Source organism: Chiloscyllium plagiosum, chromosome 24, assembly GCF_004010195.1.
Source record: "Chiloscyllium plagiosum isolate BGI_BamShark_2017 chromosome 24, ASM401019v2, whole genome shotgun sequence".
In the NCBI taxonomy this organism is placed as follows: Eukaryota; Metazoa; Chordata; class Chondrichthyes; order Orectolobiformes; family Hemiscylliidae; genus Chiloscyllium; species Chiloscyllium plagiosum.
In genome coordinates, this window is record NC_057733.1 from 6,238,005 (window position 1) to 6,249,415 (window position 11,411).

Consider the following 11,411-nt stretch of genomic DNA (forward strand, 5'->3'; position numbering starts at 1 on the left):
AGATTCTCCTGTTCCCTGGATGCTGCCTGACCTGTTGCGCCTTTCCAGCAACACATTTCCAGCTCTGTTCCTTGCTGTACAACAGTGACGACACATCATAGTGTGAATGTCTTTCCTTGTTGTTATATAGACTCTATGAATGGCAAGTGTGAACGCTGAGAGGCCTCTGCAAGAAATAGAGCAACTTCTTGGCTGGCCTTGGGAAAGTGATGTTTTGGTCAGTCTGTTAAGAATGAGTTTGACATTATCCACGGTTCAAGTAAGATTTAAGTCCAATCTCAAGCAGTGGGAATCTCTCGACCAGCATCAGAGGGAGGTGGGGAAAGCAGAGATTCCAAGTGCCTTTAGATTCCAATATCAGAATTTTCTTACACCAAGCAGCATATGTAACAAACCTGCTGCTTTGAACATGATCGATCACTACGCATTTCATTCTCAAATTCCAATGACAGCAAACTACACAAACCCAATGGGAAATGTGTTAAATTCTGAAGGGACACATCCAAACCAGGGACCACGAACAAGTGAGCAAGTGTAGGAAAGGCAGGCCAAAACCCTTTCATTCCTGATAAAGGGCTCTGGCCCGAAACGTCGACTTTCCTGCTCCTCGGATGCTGCCTGACCGGCTGTGCTTTTCCAGCACCACACCCTCGACTCTGATCTCCAGCATCTGCAGTCCTCACCTTCTCCCAGAACACTTTCAGTTAAAGCACGGTTTCGCCAAGATTTTCACCTGAACAGGAGAAAGTGAGGCCTGCAGATGAGCTGCTTTCCAGTTTCGTTTCTTACTCCAGGGGTTCAGAGCAAATTTCAGCAAGATACAGTGTCAGACACAAGTCTCCAAAAACAAAGTGGAGAGGAGAAACCAAACAGGGTGCTCAGCAAGAGGAAACAAAGTCAGAGCTATCTACTGATAATGGAAAAAATTAGTAATAAATAAAAATGACCATTAAAAAGGGCCAAGCAACAGAGCAAATTAATAAAACCATTTTCACTTGTTCATTTAAAGCAGAGCTGGGGCACCAGGGCAGAATCAAGGCACTGATTTTAAATAACACTGATCTTCTATTGACCTCTGACAGCGCACACAGCAAACTAGTCTCAGTGGATTTTATTCAAAATTTGGTGGGGTTCAGGTGTGGGTATGCCTTTCCGCCTGGGTTATCCTCCCCTCCTAAGCCCAGGACGGTCAGGGTGGAAGCAGGGGATGGAGCGTATGTGCCCCCAAAACCAAGCAACCTCTGTTTTAGTATGTGTGTGTATGTCTGTCTCAGTCCTTTAGGCAGGATTTCACTCACTCCGCCTCACCCAGCCAGACTCAATGTGAGTGGATTTGTGCACATAAAGTTGGGTGAGGGAGAATGCTGAGATTGGGGGGTGGAACTCACTCATACTCACATAAGAAAGCACAGCAAGGAACTCGAATGGTGAGTAACTGGGGAGTGAGAGTGCAGTCAAGGGCAGTGGAGAGACAGGTTAGCTGGGAGAACGTTTCTCTCATGGGGGATAGGTGTCACTGGTTGGGCCCGTATTTTTGACCATCCCTGAGTGCCCTTGAGAAGGTGGTGGTGAGCTGCCTTCTTGAACCACAGCAGTTCATGTGCTCTAGGTAGACCCACAAACCCCTTAGAGAGGGAACTCCAGGCGTTTGACCCAGCGACAGCGGTATATTTCTAAGTCAGGTTGGTGAGCAGCTATGAGGGGAACTTGCAGTGGGTGGTGTTCCCATGTATCTGCTGTCCATGTCCTTGTACATGGAATTAGTTGTGGGTTTGGAAGGTGCTGTCTGAGGAGTGTTGGCGAACTGCAGAAGTGCATCTGTAGTTAGATAGTTCACACTGCTGCTGCTGAGCATTGGTGGTGGAAGGAGTGGATGTTGAAATTGCTGTAGGAAATGGAAGTGAACTGGGTTACTTTGGCTTCAAGCTTCTTGTGATTTGTTGGAGCCACACTCATCCAGGCAAGGGGGGTGTATTTCATCACACTCCTGTCATGGGCCTTGTAGCTGATGGACAGCATTTGGGAAGTCAGAAGGTGAGCTATTCACCACAGTATTTCTAGCCTCGAATGTGCTCTTCTCGCCATTGTGTTTATGTCGTGTGTCCAATGACAGCAACTTGCAGCCAAGAGAGAGCATGATCAAGGACAGCGTTTTGGGGGAGGTGGAGGCAGAGTGCAGACTGTGGGGTTAGGGAGCAAAGGTTGCCGAGGGGGTTGGCAGAAAATACGACCAAGGGCACTAATTCTAGGGATAGGGGGCTGAGCAGAGAGATGGCATGGTCAGAGTTAGTGGGGAGGAGGGGTGGCTAAGGGTCAACACGGAGCAGATCCCCCTGAATGCAGCCTGGCTACAAAATCCAAACTGACGTCACTTCTCTTGATATGATGTGTTCCTCTTCCAATCACAAACGACTTCTCTCCAGCATTTGCTGCTGATAGGCTAACCATGCTCATTAGTAGAAGGGCCTGTGCCCGAAACGTCGAATCTCCTGTTCCCTGGATGCTGCCTGACCTGCTGTGCTGTTCCAGCAATAAAGTTTCAACTTTGATCTCCAGCATCTGCAGACCTCACTTTCTCCTCATTAGTGAGCCTATCAGCAGTAAACCTGGGGTGGGGTTGATGGTATGCAGAAATAGCCTACAAATGGTGGAATGGCTCCTTGTGGAATCTTTCATTGCACTTCCCTAGCATTTTGAACCCAGGCTGTGTGAACTGGATAGACAGGAGTGACAGCTGGCATCTGGCCTTGGGCTGTATCTCAGAATAAGGGCATAACTTGTGTTGTAGGGGCTGGAGAATCACAGTGAGAAAAATGCAAAGAGGCAGAGACAAAAGGATCAGAGAGATGTTTCTGGAAGGAGTTAAGATTTCATCGTTTAGAAAATAACCTCTACAATCCCTGCAGACTTGCTGACTGAGGTGGCCTGGAAGATCATTTCAGAACAGTCTTTGACCAGGAAGGATATCGAGGCATGCAGAAAAGCAGGCAGAACCACAAAAAGCAGACCAATGTACTCCAGGTGGGGTCAAGGTTAGTGTGGTGCTGGAAAAGCACAGCAGGTCAGACAGCATCGGAGGAGCAGGAAAAAGTCCACGGAATTACCTCTGAACTATACACTCAACCCAATTTCTCCCTCAAACATTCCCAGTCTATCAGTCCTGATGAAGGGCTTATGCCCGAAACGTCAATTCTCCTGCTCCTCAGATGCTGCCTGACCTGCTGTGTTTTTCCAGCACCGCACTCTTGACTCTGATCTTCAGAATCTGCAGTCCTCACCTTTGCCTATCAGTCTTCACAGCCAACCATGGGATGATTACATCACAAAAGAAGGCCATTCAGCATCTTGTGTCTGGGCTGGTTCTCTGTGATTTGAGCTCACCTTGTATCACTCCCCTACTTTCTCCCTGTACAGTCAGTCCTTCTATGACACAATGGTTGCGTTCTTGAGCGACCCCATATTATAGAGAAATCCCGCTTTAGAAATAGTGCTTAAAGTGTTTGCAATGTTACCACGTTACAGCCAACACACGTTTCAAAAGTTCACGCTTTGGAATTAGCGTCCCCAATTTGTCAATCGCATTACAGGTTTAGCCCGGGTTATGGAAGCCCGTATTTACAAACTGACCTCTGTAAAGCCTATTATTTTAAAAATTGAGTTACATACAATGGTTCATACTAACGAACGGGTGGGCACGGTGCTCAAAACATTGCACATTTTCAGCGGTTCCTCAGCCCGAGGGAGAACCACGCCATGCTGTCGTCGCCATTTTAAGTCGGATCGCATTAACTTGGGTGCATTGTGTTTTGACTTAAATTATTTGTGAACCTTACGTAACTGTTCCGACTTACATACACACTCAACCTACGAGCAGACTTAAAAAGGGAACTCTTTAGTAACCCAGCGACTTCCTGTGCAGCAAATTCACATTAACAAAGCGTGCATTACAGCAGAACGACCTGTTGGCCTGTGAATCTTTCCCTTTCAGATCTCAGTCCCTTTCGAAAGTTTCAATTGCCTTCAGCACCCTCTCTGCCAGCACATTCCAGATTGTAACCGCTCAGCGTGTGAAAATGTTTCTCCTCATGTCACTGTTGTGTTTTTTGCAACATTAAACCTGTGTCCTCTGATTCTTGATCCATCCACCAATGGGGAAACCTTCTCCTTGGCCACTCTCTCCAGACCCCTCATGGTTTTGAACACCTTTTGAATGTGTGGCTCCTTACTACCCTCTAGTTAAACTAAAACAGGTTAGATTTACAATGTACCCGTCCTTCGAAGGTGTGAGCTTTAGAGGGCTATAATGACCGTGGGTGGTGAATGGTCTTCATTTGGGATAGCAGGAAGCCATCAAAAACAATGACACAGATTAGAGTAGAGATTTATTGGATTTACATAAATATATATATTTAAATGTCACATCAGCAGTCAAAGTTTCAATCTTGGCGCTGACCAAATGAATATCTTTTACACCAACATAGTCGGTAATATCACTGTTCTGATGAAATCTGTATACCCTCCATACAGTGAACAATTCTCAATCATTCGCAGATATACATTTTCCTGTCCATAAACCACCTGAAAGCCAAGATTAGATTCCAGCTCATGGATAATCCTCCATTAGAACCCAACCTATAACTTATTTCTAAGGTGTCTATTATAAAGCATTTGAATCTCTCAATCAATAGGAAGATTCCCCAGATATCAGAGAAGGGGGAGGATACTTATTAAATATTGTGAAGTTCAGCACCACTGCACAAACATTGGAAAACCCTCACTATCAACAGCTCACCAAAACATCATCTGCCTGAGCAAAGTGATATCTCTGCCATCTGTCGTTTATGAATGATAGGTCCCATTGTCCCTCCTGCATATGGGTAGCAGAATGGACAGATGCTCCACTGAGTAAAAGCCCAAATGGAAGTGGCACGAAGCATCTCTCGGAGATTACAGATGACACTCAGCGCCTTTAACCTCTTTGGAAGCTGTGTCTGAACAATGTGCCCTGGATCTGCGTCGGAGAATGCGCAGCTCCACACCGGAGTTGGGATCAGTCCCATTCCCAATGGTCTTTTTCTCAGTCTTGTTCCTGGTTTCCTGATGTTCTTCCACATTTGCATGCTTGGGGCTGCTGCAGCTTTGTGCATCGCTATCGATTGTGTCTTCCACCCTGTGAGATCAACAGAGAGAGGCCACACAAGTAACAATTTGCATTTACGTAGCACCTCGACCACTTCAAGGTGAGGTCAACGGGTAAATGGATGAGGGATAACAATGTTGGAAAGGTGGTTAGGAAAACTATTCGAAGAGTTGCTTTTGGGAATTATATTGTGTTCTGTAAGATCTTGGGACCCCTACAGTGCAATAGTGAGGCAGACCCTGTGATGTAAACATCACCCCCACTGAGAATGTGAGCTCTGTGGTCAGCAAAGCAAGATGGCAGATCAAGTCACCATGACACTCACGGGAACCCTTAGGTAAGTGAATGCAGTCAGCGCAGAAATTATGATCATTTGGCAGCAGATGGGTTAGGATGCATTGAGGAGGTGGATGTGTGGGAATGATGCAGTAGAGATTAGATTAGATTCCATACAGTTTGGAAACAGGCTCTTTGGCCCAACAAGTCCACACTGACCCTCCGAAAAGTAACCCACCCAGACCCATTCCCCTACCCTATATTTACCCCTGACAAACACTATGGACAATTAGCATGGCCAATTCACCTAACCTGCACATCTTTGGACTGTGGGAGGAAACCCACTCAGACATGGGGAGAATGTGCAAACTCCACACAGACAGTCACCCGAGGCTGGAATCGAACCTGGTTCCCTGGCGCTGTGAGGCAGCAGTGCTAACCACTGAGCCACCGTGTCACCATTCTAGTGCTGTAAATGAGCCATCAGTCCAGAAGATAACAAACAGTTAAACTTGCAAATGACAGATACTCATCGACGTAGGTCCTCAGCAGTATCCCCATCTGTCATACAGGAGACTGGGTCCCTGGTGCTGGGTTCCTGCCGGGAAGGATTCAACATTTTTGTGGGTGGCGTTGTGGATCAGTGGTTAGCACCAGGGACCCAGGTTCGATTCCAGCCTCAGGCAAATGTCTGTGTGGAGTTTGCACGTTCTCCCCGTGTCTGTATGGGTTTCCTACGGGTGCTCTGGTTTCCTCTCACAGTCCTAAGATGTGCAGGTTAGGTGGGTTGACCGTGCTAAATTGCCCATAGTGTCCAGGGTTACGTAGGCTAGGTGCGTTCACCATGGGAAAGGCGGGGATAGGGAGGGATGCTCTTTTGAGGTTGGTGCAGACCTGATGGGCCAAATGGCCTCGATCTGCAAAGTTGGGGTTCTATGATGCAGAAGTGCTAGTGTTGGACTGGGGTGGACGAGGTCAGGAGTCAGACGACACCAGGTTATAGCCCAACAGGTTTAGCTGAAATCACAAGCTTTTGAAGCACTGCTCCTTCATCTGGTGAAGCCTTGACAGAGAGGCCACACTCTGAAAGCTTGTGATAAACCTGTTGGACAATAACCTGGTGTTGCCTGACTTCTCTGATTCTATGATTCATCTCATAAACCTCAAATTGGAGGACAAGTCTGTTCATTTCCAGTTATTATTGGGAGGGGAAGTGGCAAACAATGACAGGATGAGGGTTGGGGGGGGAGCATAATTAGATACGTGGGCTCAGTGTAGGGAGAGGAAGGAAAGAGATATAGCGGTAGATGGGGAGGGAATGAGAAACATTTTGCCCTCTCTTAACATTGGCTCTAGAGGAGCATTCTGCGGTCAGTTCCTTTAAAGACACCCCCTCCCTCCTTCCTTCACCACCATCTTTTACCCTCAATCAGGCTTGGTTCTCCAGAATGTAGTTGACAAGAAAGCTAAAGAGGGCATCAAAAAGATGCTGATCCCTTTATTTGCATATATAAAGGGCTAACGCATGTTTCTGGGCACTGGACAATGGCCCTTTCTCCCATAATCAAGGTGGTGGACACAGCCAGCTCACAATGTGAATGTCCTTCCCACCTGCCTTATTGGAGACTGCAGGTAAAACGTTTCTTCACATACCCTCACTTACGGCCAGTCAGTAAGATGCTTGTTTGCGAACAAGTGCTGTACGCCTGGAACAGGCATGAAGGGAGTCTATTAGCTAATTCAGACAAAGTTTATATCCATTCATTTCAATTTGTTGCTCCCTCCTGACTCTGGTGCAGCCATTATGTTTTGAATCTCACCCACAGCACGTGTCCAAGTTCCCCACTGTCCAGTGGAAGATGTGAAGGCGTTAACTCTTTCCCCTCTGAGCTACACTACTGGACCCATTTCCGAGCTCTCACCAGATATACCAGTTGTTGTCAAGTCCAAGCTGCAGCCCACAGACACCAGCAGGAGACCAGAAGTATCTCGGAAGCCACCGCTCGAGATGAATTATCGACGCTGTAATCTGTTAGCAGGAAGAAAATAATCTCAATTGACATGGTTTGGCTGAACAGCACCGTGGGACATCTTGAGGTTATGAAAGACGCTATATAACTGCAAGCTCTTTGCTTTCAATAAGAGAATCTGGAATTTATAGTTTAATAGCAACTATATGTAACTGTAGTTGATTGTTGCAAAAACCCATCTGTTTCACTCCTGTCCTTTAGAAAGGCAATCTGCCATCCTTGTTTTACAGACAAAAAAGCTGCAGATGCTGGGATCCAAAGTAGACAGGCAGGAGGCTGGAAGAACACAGCAAGCCAGGCAGCAGCAGGAGGTGGAGAAATCAATGTTTCGGTTGTAACCCTTCCTCAGGACTGCCATCCTTATCCAATCTGACTTAACATGTGACTCCAGACCTCCAGCAATGTGATTGATTCTTAACTTCCCTCTGGGCAATAAATGCTGACCTTGCTAGCAATGCCCACATCCCATGAATGAATAACAAAACCCTGTTTGCTTCCACTGATCCACAGCTGGCACATTCTCACCTAGAAAGCTGTAGTTCCCACTGGGGGACTGGGCGAGATATAAAGAATTGCAATGGAAGACACAAAGATGCTCATTAGTATTACAACAAGAATCTTGTGAGGGAGGTCAAGATTAACACTGAACATTTTTCCAATTATCTCAGATGAGAAAGGATAGAAGGCCGGATCTTTAGAAACAGGTGAGGGTAATATGATAAAAGGAAGTAAGGCAAGGTGGGAGAATGGCAAAGATGCATTACGCTGATTGGATAGTAATCATGATGGGCCAAATGGCTTCCTGCTGTTTGTTACAATTCTGGGAAATGGCAGACTTGTTGAATAATTATGTTTGGCTTTGCAAATAGCATTGCCAACTCTGGTTGAACGCGTTCCTGGAGGCTTTGACCTTCAGTATCCAATTGCCCCAGCTCCCAGTATTAAACCTGTACTGAAGACAAAATGCCACTAAATACTGACAAACCCCGGTCCTGATGGTTTTAACGCAAGGCTTTTAAATAATGTGGGTGAGGATATTGCAGATGCTTCGGCCATCATTTTTTTTTTAAGTTCTTGATTCAGGAATTGACCTTTTAGACTGGAAAATTGCAAATACATCTTCGTTATTGGAGGAAGGTGTGAGAACAACAGAGAGGAAAACTGGAAAGGTCAGATAACGTTCATTTGGGGAAGTTGTTTAAAAATGTAATCAACAAGAATGACTTGGAGAAATGTGAGCTGATTAGAAAGAGCTAACATGGATTTGAAAAGGGTAGCCAAGAGTAATGAACCTTAATCGAGGAAGTTACCCAGCTTGAGAATGTCTATAAATATAATTTATAATAACTCTCAGCAGTCATTGGATGAGTTTTCACCTAAGTGTCTGTTCGCTAAAAATAAAACTGATGGAATTGAAGTCAAATTTCTGATCCTCATTATACTATAAAAGATAGAATAGAGATAACAGGCAGAGAGTCATACTGTTTAACTGCCTCTGAACTGTGGTTACGTTGCTGCCCATTCTCCAGTGAGAGGTGGTGTTCACAGGCACATTAAAGACCTTTACAGACCAGTGAACACCACAGGGGCTAGGGTGCAGTGTCACCATGAATAATTGGTTTAATTTTGATGAGACTCATGAGCTTCCACTAACCATTTGACTTTGTTTCAGTTGCAGTGCCCCTCCTGGGCAAAACTAACCCTGTGAAGTTTATTTTTCAGAAAAGGGTAGATTTAATGGGCACATCCTCAAATTGGAAAGATCTGCAGGTAGCTGAGGGCTTTCTGAAGAAGTCAGCAGTGGAAGCCTCCCTACCCCCGCTGCCCAATGAGAGGAGGAGGAGCAGGCCAGAGCTGCCTCCAGGTTTTCAGATAGCTCCCTGCTGATCCTCACTCAGGCAGTAGCCATGGACTTTCTCTTAGCACTCACCTGGCCTCCACTCAGCAGATCAAAGGGAGATGGCAGATGGAGTGAACAATCACAGCGACACCAGCAAGTTATGGGTCCAGTGTTTCAGTGATTCCATAAGGTGTGGGGAGGGGGTGAGTGGTTACTGGCACCTACGTGACAGGGATTTAATTCCATCCACAGCAGTGCACTCTCACGCTCAGCAGACTATCACCATAGTGCCCTTAGTGTGTGTCTAGCTGCATCACTGAGTGTCCCTACTCCTGAGCCAAGAGACCTGGGTTCAAGACCTACCTGCTTCAGAAGTGTGTAATAACATCTCAGGACAAGTTGATGTCAAGGAAAAATACAAAGCTAGTCTAATTTGAACAAGTGATCTGGTGCATTTCCAACGTGTGTACTATCACTGCAGATGGGGGCACTTGCAGCGCTCAACTTGTGAAGCTAATGGTTTATCCCCAGCAAGTTTGAAAGAATTGTACAATGGAGTAAAAGTAAAGGATCTGCAGAGTGTACATCTTTGCATCTGTCCAAGCAGCCAGCAGATTGTTACATGGGTGTAGTAAAGCCCCCAACTCAACGTGTGTCACTGATGCACCTCAAGTACTAAGATAGTCCTGAGATGTGCACATTCATAGCAGGAAGTTTAAACTTCCAATTGTTAGATTTACCGTGCTAAGTGAACCAAGCAGTGGGACACATTGATGTAACAGGACAGCATGCTTAAAAAAAATCCCATTTCTCTTCTATATTTTTAGGGCACTGACAAATTAATTCTTATGAACTCAGTACCTGAGCTTGCCAGAGTGCATCAGAATTCTTCATTACCCGCCGTAGTGTCTGGGCAATCAAGAAGATGAAGAGAATGGCCATCAGCTGAAACGTCATCATAATGTACGCCACGTATAGAATCTTGACCATGAAGGGGGTGTACTTTTCATAGTTCAGTGGGATGTCGAGGAGTCCGAAAAACAGCATGAACATCAGAAAAAGCAGGTTCTTATAGTCATTAAAACGAATCCACTGGGAAGGGTCCAGCTCTTGGAATGACAAATGTAGGGCTGCAAGGAAAAGTAATTATATTGAGCATCAAACTCTGAACCGCGGTGTGTAACTTGGATGTGACCTGCAGAGTTGCCAAAACACACTTGTTTACAAAAAAAACCATGTCATTAAGGGGAGTTTCTGGACAGAGGGATTGAGGAAGTAAAGGCTGAATTTCAAAAACTGCAAATGGCATAAAACTTAGAGGTGTTGTGAAGTGTGAGGAGAGAATTCAAGAGGACAGAAACAGACTGATGGTGTGGGCAGAAACACAGCAGTTTAAATGTAATAGAGGATAGTATGAAGTGGTACATCTTGGTCGGATTGTCCATGGATTATGACACAAACCAAAAGGGGAGCAGGAATAGGAGATCTAGAGGGGCGGTCGGTGCTTGTGTGCAGAAATAATTAAAGATGGCAGAGTACCTATAGTCACAGGTGAGGTGCCGGAAGACTGGAGGTTGGCAAATGTGGTACCACTGTTTAAGAAGGGCGGTAAAGACAAGCCAGGGAACTATAGACCAGTGAGCCTGATCTCGGCAGTGGGCAAGTTGTTGGAGGGAATCCTGAGGGACAGGACGTACATGTATTTGGAAAGGCAAGGACTGATTAGGGATAGTCAGCATGGCTTTGTGCGTGGGAAATAATGTCTCACAAACTTGATTGAGTTTTTTGAAGAAGTAACAAAGAGGATTGATGAGGGCAAAGCAGTAGATGTGATCTATATGGACTTCAGTAAGGTGTTCGACAAGGTTCCCCATGGGAGACTGATTAGCAAGGTTAGATCTCATGGAATACAGGGAGAACTAGCCATTTGGATACAGAACTGGCTCAAAGGTAGAAGACAGAGGGTGGTGGTGGAGGATTGTTTTTCAGACTGGAGGCCTGTGACCAGTGGAGTGCCACAAGGATCGGTCCTGGGCCCTCTACTTTTTGTCATTTACATAAATGATTCGGATACGAGCATAAGAGGTACAGTTAGTAAGTTTGCAGATGACACCAAAATTGGAGG

At 45.8% G+C, this 11,411-nt stretch overlaps 1 protein-coding gene across 2 annotated transcripts in view; it reads right to left on the reverse strand.

The window, feature by feature from the left end:
- Positions 1–4,383: 4,383 nt before the first annotated feature.
- LOC122562003 (transient receptor potential cation channel subfamily V member 6-like) overlaps positions 4,384–11,411 on the reverse strand; it is a 52,780-nt gene continuing 45,752 nt past the window's right edge. For both annotated transcript variants that reach the window (XM_043714373.1, XM_043714372.1), the window contains 3 exons: positions 10,148–10,416; positions 7,339–7,445; positions 4,384–5,170 (listed from right to left, as the gene is read on the reverse strand). In XM_043714373.1, coding sequence (XP_043570308.1) covers positions 4,948–5,170; positions 7,339–7,445; positions 10,148–10,416 — 599 coding nt within the window. In that variant the 3' untranslated portion in view covers positions 4,384–4,947. The remainder of the gene's footprint in view (positions 5,171–7,338; positions 7,446–10,147; positions 10,417–11,411) is intronic.